Below are 21,337 nucleotides of genomic sequence, written 5' to 3' on the forward strand. Positions count from 1 at the left end.
GATGCCAGAATCCAATCTTCTCCGAACTCTTTCAAAAACACCGGGATCGTTTCTGATTGCGTTACACCCAGAAATTATCCGATTTCTTAAATCTTCCCCTTCTTCCACTGGAGTTGTTGATAGGTACAGGATTTGTTACATTTAATTTTACTTGGTAGGTCCAGTTTAGTACGCTATACTTTTATTTCGGCTACCTTAATAATTTTGAAATTAACAAAATTATTATTGTCGAAATTTTTCTCCGCCCCGTATCTTCCACACAAAGCGCCTTATCAAAAATCATCAAAGGACAAATTATCCTTCGAATAGTCCCTTAATTTTTTGCCTCATGTTTATTAAACATCCTGTATGTGTCCTGTCCCTTGATGATGTTTGGACAGGGCTGAAAATTGGTCGGACATCAAGTTGATGTTCGTATACTCTACTTGCCACACGTTTGTTGGTCTGGCCTACATAATATGTTCTATGTCAATCAGAACATGGAATTTCATACATACCCTGGAATTCATATACATATACATATGTCCTTGGAGGAACGAAGGAATGGGGAAATTTCATTGTTGGCGGTGAATATAGTTTTTATGTCCTGTTTTTTTTTTAAATTCGGCAAATTTTCTCAGTAACACTTTTAATGTAGGGAAGGAAAATTTTGTGAGGAACGTTTAGGTCTTTTGGATATCTGGAACTGGATTGAGAAGTTTGTTGACGACGGATGGATCTGTCACATTGATGGACTCTGAATCCATTTTGAAGCAAGGCTAATTTATGAGTTGTGGATGAGAGAATTCAAAACGGAATTAGTTTGTGCTGAATGATAGTGGCAGTTTGCTTTTTGGTATCTGTGTGTGTTGGTTTTCTGTAGACCGTGTGGTAAAGGAGTTATTGGATTTTGTGATGAGGACATCATTATTGGTTTCAATTTCCATTGTAAACGTTATATTTCGGTGGAGATCGTTGAGGTGATCAAGGAAACTATGTAGAGTTTCGGAGCCGTGGGGCCATATAACGAAAACGTCATCTATACGTATCTGAACCAGGAAAATGGTTTGTGGTCAAATGTGTCAATAGCCTGGTTTTTGAAGTCTTCCATGAGAAGGTTTGCAAAAACCGATAAAAAATGAGAACCCAAGAGGTACTCTCCACTTTTTTGTAAAAGGTACCTTGGAAAAGGAAGTAAGTGCACAAGTAAGAGCCTAACGTGGACAAATCTAACGATCCCGGCGCCGGTTCACATCAACGTGAGATGACCATGCCCTCAAATCGTTCGGGCAGAACATCTAACGTTGCATGAACTGTGTGGCACGTAGCACTGTCCTGCTGAAACCACATGTCGTTGCGTGTCCAGATCATCCAAACAGTAACTTTTTCGAGATGCATTGAACGCTCTTAGATCTCATGTGGATTGGTACCTATCGTTCCAAATTTGACAATTTTGTTTGTTCGCGTGCCTACTTATTCAGAAACGGGCCTCATCGTTGAAGATGATTTTTCGAAGAAAATTAGGGTCAGTTACCAACTGCTACATAGCCCATTCAGCGAACAAACTTTGTTGTCTATAGTCGTTTACCTCCAGTTCCTGGGTCAGTTTAATTTTGTTTGGGTGCAGGCCTCAGTCACGACGCAAAATTCACCAAGTTGTGGTCTGCGAAAGGACGAGTTCTTTCGAGAGACGCCAAATCGATTGCCTCAGATTTTCCTGCACACTCTCACAGACAGCGGCGATGTTTTCGGCAGATCTTGCGCACGAGTGTTAGTCGATCGTTTACTTAACCATGGAACTCAAATTTATCCACCATATTGCGAATAGTCCTGTCGGTAGGACGATTATTGACGACCGTGAAATGGGCGAAGCGCGCGGTACATTGCTGGAAATATAAAATTATGTTTATAGTTATACTGAGTTATGTACATACCTACTATTTCAGAATGTATAATGGGGAATGTTCCTCCTGACGAAAATCAAGTAGTTTTCATAAAAGAGCTCTAAAACAACGCATTTTAAACTAATCATTTCAACCTTTTTCTTTAAAAAATGATTTAAATACTTAAAAAAGAGGAATGAAATAATGCATTCAACATTTAAAGGGATTCATTTCTATTTCACCATTTGCCAACATCGGTTATAGCTAATAAAGGATAATGAATCTGTTACCTGTATGAGACAAACAAAGATGACATATTTCAGAGGGGTGCTGTTCTGTTTACTTATGTTCCGAGTTCCGAGACATTCTGTGACATATGACATTTTGTGCACCTAACCTATCTTCCTCTAAATAAATAAATAACGAAACAACTGTTGTTTATGTGGCTTGCGGAGGTGGTATTGAACTATAATTTATATTTTGCCTCAATTGTTGATTTATAAAGATAATTTTCCTTTTTTAAAGTAGAATATCTAGGTACGTATAAATTATTTCCAACTTGATATAGGCGCTGTTGCCAATATGTGAATTAGAAACAAATCCCTTTAAAAATTAAAACCCAACATGTGAAACATCAATTTGAATACTTTTCGAAGTGAATTTGAAAAACTCATGAATTAAACTCAACTTTATTTTGTTCAAACTTACATTTGCTGTAATAACCCAAATTGAGGAACATTCCCCATTGAAAGTAAGAGACTGTGTAAAACTTATTTGTAAAACTATTCTGTAAACAAAATTGAGCTACAAATAATAATCTTGGGAACTCATAGTATTCACAGCTGAAAAATATGCCAATAAAATAAATGTTTGCGGCATATGAATCTGAATATATTTATCTTTGATTATTTCCCAATAAAAGAAGAAGCGGCAAATTGACGCAATGGTAGTGTATCAGGCCCTCGAACGAACGATTCAAGGTTCGAATCCGCTATCGACCAGATATTTTCCTCGAGAAAATTCATATAGTTGGATATAGATTGGTACTGATTGGGAAATACTCATGTCTCGTTTATATAATACTACATTCTAATATCCGCATATATTTATCGTCTATACTTCACCGAAATAACACGTGATATAATTCAAATACATCAAATTTATCTGTTCCATGAAATTTACATGAATTATATATTTGCTAACGATGTCATCATCCATATCGAGATCAGTTCTAATAGGTAATTGATGAATATGCATGTCGTTCAATTTCATTATCGAGGAGTGTTCATGATAGCTATTTTTTCGTTAACAGCTCAATAAACTGCGTTTGATATGCTGGTAAGGAATGCTGATCACTTTCCCCTGTAACCATGTTTTAAAAAACAAACTTGATTTATAATAAACCACTATAATGTATATAGTAAGCCAACAATTTTTCAAACAGCAACTGTAACTGCAATATGTGGAACAACAAAACATAATGGTAATGCACTAATGATAATATTTTATAAATACATTAATAATTATTTCCTGTGGGTGTCTCATTTTGTGTTATTTTTCACTAGGAGATTAAAATGGAATACTCCAGTGAATGAGGGATAAAAATTTAGAAAGGATGAAAATGAATTATATGAAATAAAAATGCTATGATAATCAACTTATCAGTTTAGATAGTGATTTTCATGATTCGATTGATAGAATAAATATCATGATTGTGTAAAAGCTATTTTCCGGGTTTATCGGCCGTGGTCAGCAGGTTTTGATGTCTAACTTTTCATCTACTACTGTGGTAGACATCATCAAAGGCGATGAGGTAACGGTAGAAGTGCTCAACGCAGAAACCACAATGTTGGAATTTGTCTCCGGTTTTGTACCATCATTGGTGGGCGTGAATTGTATTATAGTCTGACAATTTTCAATTGAAGGTAACTTATATACAAATGAAACTGAGAGCTAACGGCAACAATGTTAAATGTTAGAACTAAATTCTTACCGGGGTCATTTTTATTGTCTATGCATCGCCATTGTAAATAATTAAAAAGTAAGATGATTCCATAATATTTGCCCCACCCGTAACAAGATAGCTTCTGCATATCGATAGGATGTACGAGCGAATAGGTGAAACAGTTCGTTAAATACTTTAAAACATCGGTAAACACTTCGCAGGTTTATTATTTTTGCGTCCTTAAAATGCCATAACTAGTCATTCGGTTTCTTCATTATCAAGCGTCCTTATCTGCATAGGCGTAGTGTGTTCTGTTTCTTGTGAAGGTGACTTTGTTTTGTATTTATTAAATATATTTCATTATATTTATTAAATAAACTGTTATATTTATTAGCTTCAAAATATAAGATAGAGTTGGCCGTTACTTGTTTTTCAAAATATATTATAATAGATTTTCATCACATTCACACTGTATTGTGAGATTATTAGTTAACCTAGTCATTAAACGCAGGTATAAATGTTCGTTAACCTCAGGTATAACTGCCATTAATTAGTTCCAAGAATATTATGTTACTTACTTTCTTCAAAATGGGTATGAATTTGATTTCACTTTCAATTGTGAAACGAGGTAGTTGAACATCCACTCTTTCGAATTTTAATGGCTGCGGTTCCAGGAGTTCTTCGATATTTTGTTCAAGTTCCGCCAAACCTTCTTTTTCGTTTGGTAAGGCAATGATCATGCTGATGTTAGAACCTGAAATAAAAGTAACAGGTCTCACCTAAATCCTAACAGAGCTCCTTATCAAGTTCGTTCTCAATTTACAAAAAAATAAGAAAATTCAAGAATGAAAGATGAAAAGCTATGAAAAATCATTTTGAGTGAAGTTTCGACACATTTCCATTGTTTGTATTCAACTTTCAAATACTCCTGGGAATGATAATAATAATAATGCGACCGTGAGTGAGCAAAAATTGAAGTGGCAGCTCCCCGAGAGGCTGATAAACTTGCTTCAGTTCAAAGAATGCTTTGGTTCTACACCGAACAAACTGATTACAACTCTGTCACCGAGATGGAACCCGTTCAGCAGGAGGCACACATGAAAGCCATCGATATTATTTCACTCCTGCCGAGGATGAGCCGATGCATGGAGTCTTCTTCAACACCATTGAAGACCTTGGCTTATCAAAGCGCCTGACTTTCCCTTTCCTCAAGTCAAGTGGGTTGAAGTCTGAAACTGAGGGGTTCATCATGGCCTGCCTGGATAGTCTATCGCAGTCGCGTGGTGTATAAGGAAGTTCCAGACACATGTCCAGCATAAGCAGTTTCAAGCTTTATCCATCGACATAACGCGGCCCTAAGAGTGCTTTATTACCACCTACGGCACTTTTACGGTATTAACGAGAAAGCGGTGCTAATAAACCTGATGTTGTTCTTCTCGACCATTAAAGCAAGTCGATATTTGTGGTGGAGTATTCATCTCCGGATAAGACGAATATGATCAGGAGAAAGAAAAAAAACCAGTGAAATATTGATATATAATATAATGATTTTATTTACAATATTGAATAAATATAGATGGGACAAAGAGATAAACTATACGAAAACTGGCATCGAAGAAGCAATATTGCAGAAAAAAATGTTACTTGTGTGTGATATCGCCAGTTTAGATCTATAACTGGTGAATAGAAAAACTAACAGAAAACAGGTCACATAGTTTATCGCAAAACCACTTATATTGATCCGTATCTCGATAATCAACCAACATCCAGGGCAAAACATGCTAGGTGAAAACATTTGTTGGTCGTGCCAGCAGGATGTGAAGAACTTCGTCATCGTCAACTACAATGGTTTCATAGCGCAAGACATAAATTGTGTTCTACAGCTTAGAAGATAAAATACTTCAACTTCGAACATAATATAGTCGCCAGTGATAGACAGAGTACATAAACCTTACATAAACAAAGTCACGGACCGCATTGGAAAACTGTTTGAACGTCACAAAGTAAAAACCATTCACAAGCCAACTGGTCATCTCTATCCAATCAGTTAAAGACAAAGAGAGCCTCTGGCACCACGGAATTTTCTGTTCATGTGGCTCAATTTACATCGAAACTGAACAACGCAGCATCAACACCAGAATACAAGAACACAAGCTTAATTTCATAAACTAGACCTCACGATTTGATCTCCACAAACTTTATTTGAAAAATATATCACGACATGTTTCGCTAAGCCAGTAGCTTTATCAACAGTGATATTCAAATCATTGTTGATAAAGCTACTGTGCTAGCGAAACATGTCGTGATATATTTTTCAAATAAAGTTTGTGGAGATCAAATCGTGAGGCGTAGTTTATGAAATTACTATGGATCTTCATCATGTAACGGCCGAATCAATCAGAAAAAAAAACACAAGCTCAGCTGCCACCTCATGCACCTTGACCAATCCGCAATAAAAATAGACCACGCAATAAAATACGAAGAAATTACTACGTGCGACTTTATAGGGAGGCCTTTAAGCTTCAGAACGTGGTATTCAGTGCTCAAGTAGGCCAGATCTAGAACACAACTTCGATTGGCATCCAACCGTAGCATACCTACCTGACAACCATATCAGAACAACCTAGTAACAATGCTGATTGATGTTGAATGCATTCCGTTTTATTTCGGTACTATTCCTGAACTAGATATAATGAACTTTTTTTTATATTTTTCAAGTTTTCTTATATTTACTCTTCTGGCGAATAATAGGTGAATTTTGGGAAAAACTTCTTTGGATTTGTCCAATTCAGATCTGTTCCAATAGTCTGATCTGTATGACAGGCTACATTCCTCATGAAAATCTCCAGTCGATATCACAGTTCCTTCGCTGTCACCTGTCGCTTGTCATTTGTCAACTATCACTTGTCACCTATGCCATCATACGTCAACTGCCGTCTGTCAACAGTCATCGTCATCCGTAACCCTCTTCGTTCCAACTGGCCGGATAGCCTTAGTTGCTGAGGCCATTGAATCAAAAAGAAGAAGAAGTCCGTAACCCACCATCTGTCAAATGTGTTTTTGACAGCACAACGATATCTATTATATCTATTTTTGAAAAATCCCAAAACAAGTTTATTTTGATTCTGAAATGGCATTTTTCGAACATAATTTTGTACCTTCAACTTCAATCACCTTGACGTTGAAGAACTTCTTTTGAACTTTTTCAAAAAGGGTTTATGTGAAACTCATTTGAAAAGGAATTGGATTCTACAACCACCAATATAAGACTTTTGGATTTTCTTTCAAATAATGTGAACGAAAAGAGATAACTGTGTTACAGCTTTTCTCCGGATTTATTGGCCGTGGTCTGCAGGTTTCTATTCCTCACGTTTCGTCTACTACTGAGGTAGGTTATGAGGTTATGGCCGAAGTTTTCGCGTTGAGATAATGTTTACCGCAGTAGGTGACGAAACGTCAGGCATAAAAAGCCGCAAACCAAGGCCAAAAAACCCTGAAAATAGCTTTATTATACTTTCTATAGATCTGTTTTTGGAAAAATGTGACCTTTATTTTTAATATTATGAAGTGAACGAAAGAATACGGAACTCATCAAATCAAATGTGCGAGGGCATTCTGGGAAAATTATTCTTGAGTAAGAAGAAATCCGAGTAACAGGCGCCAGTTTCCCTACATATTATTGAAAAAATATTATATGAAAATATGGATATTTATAATTCCAGTCCAAACGTGAAATGCCATTTTGAATTTTCAAGCTCAATTTTTTGGTGGAGAATATATGAAATAAAAAAAGTGACACAATTGAAAACTTTTCTGAATGAGGTATAAATGGCACCCAAATTCCATTTACAAATTATTAATAGGGTAATACCATTTGTAAAAATTAAGGGGAAGCATAAAATTATCCTTGAAGAATGTCATTTTATAATTGAAAATTTGTCATTCGAGAAAGTTGAGACCTGGTTAAGAAAAAGTGACCATAAGAAATAAACACGCGGTATTTTTTAATTGAATTCCACGGTGCATAAAAAAGGTTATATGTCACTCCATCATACCTCTGATAGTTTCGAAAATATTCCTATTGTTGTTCTATACAAATACTGAAATGATATGATTATTATATGGAAAATGAATGAAATGGCTACATTTTTCAAATTACCCAGAAAAGTTACCTTGATATGGCAGTTCGAGAAATTTAGCATTCAGTTTTGGATTCTCGTAATATTTCAAATATTCAGTCTGGTGCATCATATCTACATCTACAGACTCGTCCTTTGATTTGTAAAACTTCTTCTTTGATGTGAGGTAATCTTCGAACTGGTTCTGCCATTTTCCACTGAAGTACAATGCGTTTATCAGAACGAGTTTTGTATCACCGTCAATGTCATCAGAATTGATCAATTCCTTGATTTTATTATTGGTACGGCTTTCAACCCATTCATTCATTGTGTCAGCTGCTTTCACATTCTGAACAAAGTCGATGTTCTCAAGACCTACAAAAAATATCAATGTTAGATTTTCAGGCAAGCCATCAGAAAAGTTCAATCCATTTGTTACAAATATCACGTTCAATGACTAAGTTTATTCAATAGATAGAATTGGAACATCCGGCATACAATTCATCTAAGGAAAAACATGTTTTCCACACCAGAATAAAACACTGTCTCTCAATGCGCGGTTCGCTAACCAAATCGACCATCATCATGAGATGATTAGAGTCTTGATCATGTCCAGATGATGCTAATTTAGTTAGCGAAACGCGCGTCGAGATATAGTGTTTTGTTCTGGTGTGGAAAAAGTGTTTTATTCAGACTATATTTATTCACTCTTAAACAGTAGATTGATCCGTCCTATTATAGTATAATTTGAGATATTTCAGAATCTCGTTTACGTAAATAGCAGAATGGAAACTATTCTTATGTGGGGTCTTCCAACATGGACTTTCGAACTTTGACAATTGAAAACCGCCATCTTGTTGAAGCTATATCTGCCAATTTAATTCTCATTTATCAGTCTGTTCTGCAGATTCATCATGGACGGAAATACCATTCAACAATACGTGCAAATAATTCAATTGTTTTATTAAAATGGGTGTTCTGTTCGGGCAACGTACCGCGCGCTTTTGCCCATTTTACGGGTCGCCATAATCGTCCAACCGAGAGGACTATTCTCAATATGGTGGTTCAGTAAACGATCGAGCAACATCCGTACATCGTTGAAACGTACGATCTGCCGAAAACACCACCGCTGTCTATGAGAGTGTGCAGAAGAATCCAAGGAAGTCGATTTCGCGTCGCTCATAAGAACTCTGCCTAGATTGGGCATTATACATGGTGTCAATTTTAAAACTTCCCACTCTTGATATATCGCTTCCAGTAAACAATATGAGGAATCGAAAAAATAGATCAATTTTATTGTCAAGGGGGACACTTTCGAAGACTATTTGTAGCCCACGTGGTTCAACCCCCTAGGAGGAAAAGATATTACCCTTAGAATTTTTAATGGGAATGCTCTAAACAATAATAAAGTCTAACCCCTCTAACATTACGGAAAAATTCACTATGAATTGCCCCCCAAAGAAATAAATCTAAGGATGTTAAATCTAGTTATTTCGGAGGCCATTCAACTGCTCCCCTTCTGCCAATCCATATATCTGGAAATCTTTCGTTCAACCACTGTCGGACGGGAAGAAAATAATGAGATGGAGTATCGTCCTGCTGGAAATAATAATAATAATATCATTTATTGCCTAACAGGTAACACCCAATTACAGAACATAATTAAATACATCAGAACTGATAATAGATAAAATAAATTAACAAATCATGTTCATTCTTGACATGCTATATGAATATAACATAACAATGATATGTAACTTCGAAAAGAAAATAAATAAAAGAAAACTAAAACAAAAGAAAAAAAAATTATAGTATAACTATTCATTGCGCTACTTGGTAAGAGTGGTTATAATATCTGACTCTCAAAACAGTTTTGATATCACTTTAAGATTTCCATTGTAACTTTTTTTATATGTTTCGCCGAGCAAGTATTAATATCGCAAAACCTGTATATTGAGTTGTAGTTTTCACACATATATTTAATTGAAGAATGCGATATTATGTTTGTTGGTGCTGCAAAGCAGTAAAATGTGCGATTCAGCCGTGACTGAGCTCTTGGCACCCTAAAGTTCAGTTCTAACTACGGTCGGTAGCCAAGCGGTTCGGCGTGGGTGCTTTGTTCACTCACTCGAATTGACTGCCGTGTTGGTCGGTGGTTCAAGCCCAAGTCTGAACGATCGATCTTCACTTGCTACCGTCCAACCCGTGTTAGGAATCACACGTTAAAAGGTTAGACCTTGTTAATCCTTAGCTTCCACAAGTTTCGACTTTTGATGGTTGTCGTTCGTAGGGGTGCGACAGCTGGTTAACGGAAAAACAGATTTTAAACAAATTTTTAAACACGAGCAAATGGCAGTCTACTTGGCTGTGCAGTAGTTTATGCAAAAATGTTATTGAAGCACATCTTCTCCTTTTTTCTAAAGAAATTAATTGAAAGTGATTGTCTAGTGGTCAGAACCCCTAGCTGGATAAATTCCAGTGTTTTTGAAGTACAAGAATTTCAAAAATTTTCTTTGAACTTTTTCAATTGAGTACTCATTACAGAAATAGTAGGGACTCCAAATAATTGCTGGAGGGGCTCCTGCTGGAAATGTATCAGATCCTCCTGCAAAAGTGCATTACCTTCTTGATACATTTGAGTAAGTTATCAATCAATCAATCAATATGCTTATTTGTCGGAAGATTAGTATCTTATTGACAAAGTCTTGTAAAAAATCAAATGAATGTCATAAAATATACAAAATACAATACATGACATAAAATATAAAAAATACAAACATAACAATTTCACAAATAAAACATACATGACATAAAATATAAAAAATACAAACATAGCAATTTCACAAATGAAACATTAAGAAGACAGATGAATTTAGGTGAACATTATAGGTTATCATGGTAGAATTCATGGATCGAATAATAAGCTTTTTTGATTGAAAGATTTTTAACGGTACTTCGGAATTTTTTGATATCTGTGCTATTTTTTATAATGGTAGGAAGATGATTATATACTTGAACACTTTCATAAATCAGATAATGCTGAGTCAAGGTGAATTTTGGAATAGAATAGAATGGAATAGAAGTTTATTCATCACTAAAGTTCACATGTACAACATAAAAAAAGTGTAAATACATGAAACTTATTGGATTAGTCACAAAGAGAGCTTAAAAGTAATTAAAATTTACAAAATTATACATATACATTTTTGATAAGTAAAATATTAAAATATACAATGAACATCAACAATTTAAAAATTCTTAAAGAGAGTAGAACACCTTGTTTTTTAAAAATTCATTCAACCAACATTTTAGTTCATTCCTACTCATTAAACTTAACTCAGGATGAATAGCCATGAGTTTGTTATAACATTTAATACCTTGATATACATGGGAGTCTTGACCAACTCCTAATCGTGAGTATGGCTGGTATAATCTTTCACTGTTTCTTGTACAGTAATTATGTATATCTTTTCCTCAAATAATTTTCATCTTTTTTAACGTATAATATGATCTGCAGCACATAAAGTGAGGGGACTGTGAGAATTCCTAGTTGATTGAACCATTTTCTACATGATGTTTTGGAGTGCACTCCTGCCATACATCTGATAATTCTTTTTTGCATAACAAAAACTCTATTCATATGTACAGAGTTACCCCAAAACATTATTCCATAACTTATTGTCGATTGCACTATTCCGAAATAAGCCAGTTTAAGGGTTTCCAGAGATATTGTACCTTTCAATTGCCTGATGATGAAGCAACTTGTGCTTGATTTATTTGTTAGATCATTAATATGAGGATCCCATGTCATTTTTTGATTTACTTTGATACCTAGAAATTTGATGTAATTCACCTGTTCTATTGTTTGATGATTAACTCTTATTAGAGGACTGAAATCATAATTTATATTTTTTGTTGTAAATAGGTACCATAAAAAATGTCTTGGACAAATTCACTAGCAATCCGTTGAACACACACCACTCATGAAAATCACTAGCACAAATATTTGCCTTGATTACATTATCCTGTAATTTATTCTCAGAAATCAGAATATAGGTAAGTAAAGCATATGGTTCTGTCTGGTGTTGTGACAATTTGTTCCGGGAGTGTACATGCTTGTTTTATTTTTATGAATTGATCATACTGTTTCCATTATGTATAAACAGGTGACAGTTAATATTTAGTAGCTGATGAATAAAGGCTTGCAGTGATCTCTCGGCTTAGACTTTGTGAGGTATTTCAAAGACCTCTTCTTTAGCTTAAATATCGTATTCTTTAACTATAAACTACAATGGTCCCAGAAAGCTATTCCATAGCGAATATGAGATTCGATCAGTGCAAAGTAAGCCATTCTAGCTGTAGTGTACCCTAGTTCATTTGATATCACTCTAATAGCATAACATCCACAAGATACTTCTTTACTCAGATGGGATACATGTTCTTTAAAATTTAATTTATTGTCTATGTGAATGCCTAGGAATTTAGTGTGCTGTTTGTTTTCTATGTAGTGGTTATCCAAATCTAAATCGTCTAGTATACATTTGAAAGTAACTAGTTTTGCTTTGTTTAGGTTGAAGCACAAGGGCGTTACACCAGGCTTGAATTTGTTGAATATCTATTTTTATCATATTTGATAGCTGATTAATTTCTTCATTACTCCATATAATAGTGGTATCGTCGGCAAATACAGTAAATTGTCCTGCAATGTTGATGGTTATTAGGCCATTTAAGTATATTAAAAATAACACTGGTCCTAAAACAGACCCCTGAGGTACTCCAGACTGCCCACGTGATGTTTTCACCACCTGTCGACGTCCTGTCAAATATGAACCAAACCAGTTCAAATTTGTTCCTCTTATCCCATAATGGCTGAGCTTCCGCTTATGATCAACGCAATCGAAAGCTTTCGAAAAATCACAAAACACTGCTGCAACAGCCTTGCTAGAGTATGCATTTTCTGTGGTTTTTTTGAACTTTGAAAACCGAACTGAAGGCTAGATAGCACATCGTTCATCGATAAGAAGGACATTAGTCTTTTTTTCACTAATCTTTCAATAGTTTTTAAAAGGATCGATAATAAGATTATAAGAGGATCGATACTGTCTTCAAACATTTCAAGGTACATATTGCCAGTCAAGTTTTCTTTCAGAAATAATGGACCAATAAGAATACCAACCCAAACATTACATTTTTGTGGGTGTTGTGTATAAATGTGGATTTTCGTCACTCCAATAGCGATAATTTATGCATTTTCGATGCTTTTCTTACAGTCTCGCGTGACATCCCCGTCTGTTCTGATATTGATCGTAAGGAGCTCGTAGGCTCTGTAGCAATTGTACGAATTACCGATGATAATCATTTTCAAACTAACACATAACTTGCTTCCAACTTATTTTGAAGAATTTTGTATATATAAATCTCAAATCCATAACCACTTAATAAAAGCGAGTAGCTCCCAAAAATGTCACCTTCCTCGAACTAATTTGACTAGTATGATGAAGTCTTTATTCTATAAAGGTTTAAATGAGTATAACAAACTCCCACTTTCGTTGAAAGATTCAGTAAATGTTTTCCAATTAAAAAAAACTCATGAACTATATAAAATATCATACTTGATTTTTTTTTTCAGTTTGGTAATATATTTATTATGTATATCATCATGTTGAAACCATTCTGGAATCATTGAAAAATGGTTTCCATTTTTTTTTTCTTCTATCATATCATCATTTTTGTTATTTATGTCATTTATTTATATATTTTTAAAATAATGTATGTATATTAGGATGTCCTAAAGAAATCAATAAATATTATTATAATTAATCAAAACCTCAATTCGAGCTGCTTTATTTAGTACTCTGGGGTTATTTCTTTTCTTATTTGTCACCTAACCAGTTTCGTAGTGTTGTGCATACATTTGTACTCAACAGGTACAATTGTACAATACTACCACATTGTTCAAATTTGCGAACGAATTTTTTTCCTGAAAACAGAAACTTTTTGCAGCAGAAGTAGGAAAAAGGACAGCTATCTGTACACTTTCAACGATGAGAATTGAAAATTGAGCATTTACTAAACACAACTTTCCTACCATCACGTTTCACTATTAGACTACATTTTGATGTATATTAATTGCAGCTAATGGCTAATGTTACCCCTAATAAATGGTTGGAACGGTTCTGATCAAACCATGCATCTCAGTTTAGGCGTACTAATAATTACTTTCGTTAGTTTAGAACGCTATTTTTCGGAAAGTGTTCATAAAAAATAATGAGTCAGGGTACCATTGGAAGCAGAATTGAACGCCAATCAAAATGATGTGGCACTTGACCCCCCTTCCCATCTAAAATTCCAATGGTACTATATACCCTTGCTATGGGGTTGAACCACGATGGCTGCAAATAGTCTTCGAAAGTGTCTCCCTTGACAATAAAACTGATCTGTTTTTTGATTCCTGATATTGTTTACTGGGAAGAAGATATTAAAGGTGGGAAGTTTTCAAACCGACACCCTGTATATGTGTAATTGAGGAGATAACTAAATTAGCCACCTGCAGGTATATCCGATGAGAAACTTCGAAATGCCATGAATGTGGAGTATATAGACTCGTGTATCTAATTAAAGTGATTATAAATGATATAATGATTTTTTTCCACTTTACTATATCCTTTCACGAATTCTACTTTCAATTTATTAATACAAGACTCAACCGAAATCGAACAAAAATTCCACATTAGGCGAGTAAGTTTATTTAGCGATGTTCAATTCGCGTTTAGCGGTAAATTCATCAACATACATAATTCCCGTTTGTAGATTATTGATGGGTATTTAACATCTCGAAATAAATTTACTTGGCTGTTTCACTGAGATTGAGAAGTACTATCTGAAACACAGACGAGTCTCACTTTTGAGCATTCCGTACTGATTTGTGTCACAACTGCATAATATCTTATTTGAAAAAATTATCTATATCATATCATTATCTATAATGAAGTCGTAACACGCACTGGTAGCAAGAAACAACAAAATGTAATGTCTGATTTTACAAGAATTGTGAATGGAAATGAAATACATACACTGAAAAGTGATTATTGAAGTAATTAGTCAAGATTACCTAACTCAATTGAAAAGTTATCGACATTAATTACATATCCAACTGAAGAACGTTGAGAGAATCTGTTCCGACAAGTGAAATTTTACAGAGATCGCGAATATGCCAAACCCTTGAAGGATCCACAGATTCACGAGAAGCGATCAAAAATATTAACTATTATGTTGTTTCAAAAGCTTTGTCCGTTTTAATGTCATGTGTTTTTGTATCTGTGTTGAGAATCACACGTTAAAAGATAAGACCTCGTTAGCTCGTAGGGTTGTGACACCTTAAAAAGGTGTACAAAAAAGTCCGCGATGGTATATGCCCATCTCTTAAGGATAATTTACAAAGCGATTTTGGGCAATACAGCATTAATCCTTATCCAATTGAGTACCTTAAATACATTGTGCAATGAATATAGATCAATATGGCCATTCACAGCATGTAATGAATTTTTTCTAAGATATTACAGCTTTGAAATGCAGGGACATAGCGGTTGTGGCGGTACCGGTCGGAGATCCGGATAGCGCGTCGAAGGCCGCGCTTCGCCCTATAGCTTTGAGTTTTATACCTCGCACTCCATTTTGAGATACAATGGACTTCTACCAGAGGTTACTTTATGATTAGCAAGGATCGCACGCGTTTATATGTACATTTAGTATCAGCATTGCACCCGTGCCGAGCCGAGGCGGGTCGCTAGTCTCAAATAATATTCATTCTACTGTGACTGGGTGTATACTGATCGATAGGTAATTGTGTCATCTATACATTGATGCTGCTCATTTCTCCAAATTTTAATTTGGTGCATCTTTTCAGCATATTTACTATATGATGTCAATGAGCTATTTTCGGACAATTTTTCTCTGCGAATTAAAATTGAACTGAAGCGCTGCCGAAATAGCCAGAAAAATTAAGCAGAAACCCACAAAAAACATGGTCACTCTACGACAATGCCTGTCCGCAAGTTTCACAAATCATCGTCCGAAAACTTAATTAAATGAGCGTGGAAGTTCTGCCCCGCCAATCAGGACCAGGCAAAAACGGTCTTCGTCGACTTCATCGAATGCGGCTATCGAAATAATTGAATTAGAAAACGGACAAAGCTTTCGAAACAACCCAATCATTTGTAAAAGTAGATTCTCCAAGAGAAACGCAAATCATGTTCTTACTTTATGATTCCAGAAAAATACCATTTAAATTATCAATGCGACGGTTACTTCTGAAATGTCTCGGGATAATGGAACGATTTATAAGAAAATGTATAAATTTTGGCACTCCAAACAAGCGAAATAAAGTCTGCTGAAATTTACACCGTAAGTGGTTAACCTTGAAGTAAACAGTTGTTGGCACTGCGATAGCATTATTATTTTTCATACTCTACAAATCAGTATAAACGGCAACTGTGTCGAAACATAAAAAAATGGTTTGAATCAAACTACTTCAGAATATTCGAATACCGAAGTGTTAGAGATATGTCTCAATGGAGTTCAAAAGAATACATTATATAGCATTCCCATGCCGCTTTTTTTGTCTGTACATCAACACACAGATATATGTTTTATTGATTTCTTAAAAAAATATTTCGAATAGACAGAAATTTATCTTTCTACTATTTTTACAGATCAGATGTAAAACCTCAAATCTGTGATTTGAGGTTTGACATAGTATACATAGTATACAAGGTTCAACAATAAATTTCACTAGTTCGGACTAGTCTACTATATAAAATGATTTGAAATCCCTGAAACAACTAAAAAAGAAGAATTAAAAATGAATAGCTAAAAATAACAATTATATTAAGCAAAATAAACCTGAAACGAAATAATAGTGAGATAAAATACAAGTAAAATAGAACAATTGAACAAAACATTCAACTTGGGTAAATTATTTTCCAATGTACTTTTTTCAAATGTTCACATAAATCAAGTCATTTTCTTCATTTGGCAGTTCAATACATTCATTACTTGATTTTGACACACTCGTTTTTAACGTGTTCAGAATATAATCCGAACTGCCAAACATTTTTCTGAGACATTATGTTACGAAACTTTTGATGTTCCAATTTACATCAATGTTTATTTCTTAAGAAAATGTACAGTGTTAAATTATTGAGTAATCTTCAAAAATGAACAGTTTTTCGAAATATCGTCTCGAAGAATGAACCATATCAAAGTCCAGATTATGCCTTAGACTGTAGGTCAATATATAAAAATCATATCTATTGATATTTGTGTGGTCATGGTCAGAGATAAGAAAGATTTCAATTCCTCTGCGATAAATCATTTAATTTTTGAATGTAATAACCTACTGAAAATTCACATGGTTCAGAGAAATTTGAATAATACGAGGTCTGTTCAAAAAATAAGGTGAATTTTCATTTTTCTCTATAAATATTTATTCATTCATCAATTTCAATTGCGTTCCCTTGAGAGTAGTCCCCCTCAGGGATAATAAACTTGTGCTACCGTTTTTTTCAATCATCGAAGCAGTTCTAATATGCACTTTTTGGTATGTCCTTGAACTCTCTTAGCGATTCGGATTTTAACTCCTCAATCCCCTATCGGGCGCGTCCCCTGGTGGCGGATAGAGGAACGTCCAGTGGACTGAAGGCCCTGCCTGGGAAGCTAATGCAACCTTACGAACGGGGTCGCCGGACTCCTGGTCCTCCCTTTGGGGAAATGGGCGAAACCTCATGGTAATCAGACTACCTCTGGTGATGCGGAGCTCTGCCAGAGGTTATCAAATCTTCCCTTGCTACTCGTGGGAACACATGAATGAAACAAACACAAAAACAGAGACAACAATAACAAAAACCAATCCCGAGACTGGACAGAAGTGCTCACCTCAATCTAAGGCGGTGGCTGGGGATGAACATAAATATCCACCTCAATCTAAGGCGGTGGCTGGGGATGTACAGAAATGTCCACCCCAATCTACCGTTTGGAATGAGGCTGGATATAGCAGATCAGGTATGAGTGGCAGCAACTATAATTGCACTCTCCTCCTCCCCCACTCCACCTCCAACAGCAAGGGCACTTCCTGCGGCGGGAGCCAAAAGCCCAGCCTTGAATAAAGGCAAAGAACCAGCTGCCCCTGCAGGAAAGCTCCCTCACTTGTGCACCTCCACGGAGGGAACCCCTTGAAGAAGCCGCGCAACGACAGTAATGTCGCTGCACCTTCCAAAACCTTCGCGGAGGCCACCGTGAGACACATCAAGGTTGCCAAAGAGAGTGTGTGTGTTCGGCGAGTCATGGCCTTCACCTGTCGATATAAAGGAGATGTCTGTCCACTTTCCTGAAAAGGACAGGATGGACGATGACCTAGGAGGATAACTCATTGGGGGATGTACAATGTACAAGATAATACTCCTTATTGACCGTACGACCATGTGGCAAGAACTCCTGATGCACTACGCCACGGTAATCGAAGAAAACATTAAGCAAAACCTTGACACCTGGCGTGCTTTTTTGGTCTTGGCTCTCCTGAGCTCCTCCATTGGGACGATTGGAATTGGGTTTCTATGTCATAACCCTATATCCATGATTCGTTACCAGTTACGACCTTGTTAAGCAAATCTGGATCGTCGTTGATGTCATTCAACAACTTCTGAGCGAAGCTCATGCGACGGTTTTTTTGGAAAAACCTCATTCTCGACCGACTATGAAAAGCTTTTACCACTTGTAAACATTTTTCTGACTCACAGTACAAACTCTGTATGCCGCTGTCAACATTTCAAGTGTTTTTGAGTACTTAATGCCATTTTTAAAACAAAATTTGATGCAAATCATTTGATCCATTTTTTTCGACAGCAGAAAGTTGCCGAACACGTTGGAGTGTACCAACATAAAACAATGAAAAAAATCGCTAATGAAATGTATGTACTCCGCGAAATTTCAACATCCACCTTGGCAAACAGCTGGCATAAATGTTTGTCGGATACAATTCAATATATCGTCGTATTAGCTATGGAAATTAGTTGTTTTCTAGCAGATAATTTATTACAGTAACGATAGGAGAGAAGAATGTTTCGAATTTAATTTCGAAATATTCATTCATTTTCTCGAAGTATTTCTATTCGATACAGTCGTGAATCTGATCCTGATTTCAATTGGAAAATAACCCCTTCTACTGTGATATTCAAAACCATAACCAGGAAAAATAAAAAAATAATTCTTTTGATACTATAACAATGATCTATTGCCCCGAATCTTTCGTTGCATACCTGAATCATAAACGTTTTCCGCAGTTGCTCTGAAGTCGTCTTCAAGTTTGGCATCATTAGCAACATAAATCTTGTTGGCCGATAATAACTTCAAGTCATCGTCAGACTTCTTCAATTTTGGCAAGAAGGATTTCATTGCTGCACGAGTCCTCTCCTTGGTTTTTGGAAGGAAGAGACCAGTAGCTAATTCAGAAGCTGATTCACCTTTAGCGCCTTCATGCGTGAGTGCTAAGATAGTTTCGGCAGAGAAAGGACTAACAATCAAATTACCCTCGTTCACTTTGATCAGCTCCTGAAATTAAAACCGGTTTAAGAAAAATTGCTTTGTTGAAAATATCATATGTTTACTCGTCAAAGCACACTCTATTTCTGAAAAATACTAGCTCAAGACCCTTCCTCCCTTATTTGACTGAAATTTTATCTGGTCATATAGTCTGGAACAATCCAAATGACCCATATTTTATTCTGTAAGTTTGACAAATACCTTAAAAGTGAGAAATCTGGTTATCTGAAGATAACAATGATGGGGAGATTAACAGGATCCCAGATCCTGTAAGAGTAAGTTATTTGACAATATTTATATAGATGACATATTGCATTTGGAGAAAATGGCTACCACGACCCCATTTTTCATAAACAACTGAATGGCGTCGCGTACAATGATTTCCTAATCACCCGGTATATTATAAAACAAAGTCCCCCTCGCGTCTGTTCGAATTCAGAAACTACAGAACGGATTTTCACCGATAGACGGAACAGTTTTGATTCCGATAAACAGATTATAATCACGATATTAGATTGTTCTGATTTTCAAGAAAGTTGCCCATATATATTTGAGTGATGCCAACACGAAATGAATGTAGCCATAACCTTCTATATATCTCCATAATAATATATATATCGTATCTTTTGATTGGTAATATTTCTAACATAATACCGAATAAGAAATTTTCAGGCCGTGTCCTATAGGCATATGTGTCATACAGGAAAGGATTATTAAACACTACCTTGCTCCGAATGTTCTGAAGGACCACGAAATACCTACTTGTTAATAACTTCGTCGTGATCAATTTCATAACAATATTGTCCCAGGGTCACAGTTTCAAATACCTCGTTGTTAATTGCTTTATAATCAAGAATGATTAGCAATTCCTCAAATAAATTTTATTGTGGAATGCAAAACTATAAGGAATTCCAAGTGTACTGAATCAGATCCTTATACAAGGTGTTTCCGGAGTTGTCGCGTTTCTAAGATACAGGGCGTTGATGTTAAAAAACGGTTTTTATAAAATCATAAATATCCTTACATCGATTTGGTTGAAATTTGCTACAGTTATTTAAAGCAATAAGGCGCTTATTTAGCCCGAACTAGATTGAAATTATTGGGACCAGTGGCGTCTCAGTGGATACCACAGCCAACAATATTGAGAAATAAAAAGAACGCCACTGATTTTTTCTAGTTTTCCATTCTCTTTGATTGAGCAACTAAAAATACAATTTTTCGTCGCTTGTATTTTCTTCATATCAAGCTTCATTTTCCAGAAAAAAATCACTGGAGAACATAAAATAAAAACCAAAAATTAATAATAAACAATTTCGATCTCAAAGTAAATGAGCAAAATGTCCACCTTCTGATAAAATACACGACTGCAATCGATTTGTCATACGTTCAAAAATCCCTGGAGTTATCTTTATGACATTGCAATTGTCAATTATTCGATTCCTGAAGTCATTCACATCTAGTACAGGAGTTTTATAAACAAGAGCCTTAAGATGACCCCACAAATAGAAATCTAGAGGATTTATATCAGAACTGTGAGCTGGTCTTGCACGTCCAATCCAGCGATTTGGGTAGGTGATGTTGAGATGCTGACGAGCAAGAACACTATAATGAGCTGGAGCCCCGTCGTGCATAAACCACATGTTGCCTCTTTCTTACAAGTCCGGCACTTCTTCTAACACGTCACTGAAGATGACTGCCGCAGTTGCAGTCAAAACGTTTGGAGATTATAACCAAAGATGACCACGGCAAAACTCGAAAACCAAGCAAAACATTGACGCCAGCCGTGAAAGTCTATATTCCTATATTAAAAATACTGA

At 35.7% G+C, this 21,337-nt stretch overlaps 1 protein-coding gene across 13 annotated transcripts in view; it reads right to left on the reverse strand.

Annotated features, from left to right (window-relative positions):
• Positions 1-21,337, reverse strand: part of LOC111504806 (antichymotrypsin-2) — an 80,570-nt gene that overhangs the window by 33,317 nt on the left and 25,916 nt on the right. For all 13 annotated transcript variants that reach the window (XM_023159507.2, XM_074178685.1, XM_023159506.2 and 10 more), the window contains exons 3-5: positions 19,238-19,529; positions 7,980-8,300; positions 4,386-4,561 (exon numbers count right to left, since the gene is read on the reverse strand). In XM_023159507.2, coding sequence (XP_023015275.2) covers positions 4,386-4,561; positions 7,980-8,300; positions 19,238-19,529 — 789 coding nt within the window. The remainder of the gene's footprint in view (positions 1-4,385; positions 4,562-7,979; positions 8,301-19,237; positions 19,530-21,337) is intronic.

Source organism: Leptinotarsa decemlineata, unplaced genomic scaffold (genome assembly GCF_025532065.1).
Source record: "Leptinotarsa decemlineata unplaced genomic scaffold, Ldec_3_MD MMD2_tig00004307_RagTag_RagTag, whole genome shotgun sequence".
NCBI classification, from domain to species: Eukaryota; Metazoa; Arthropoda; class Insecta; order Coleoptera; family Chrysomelidae; genus Leptinotarsa; species Leptinotarsa decemlineata.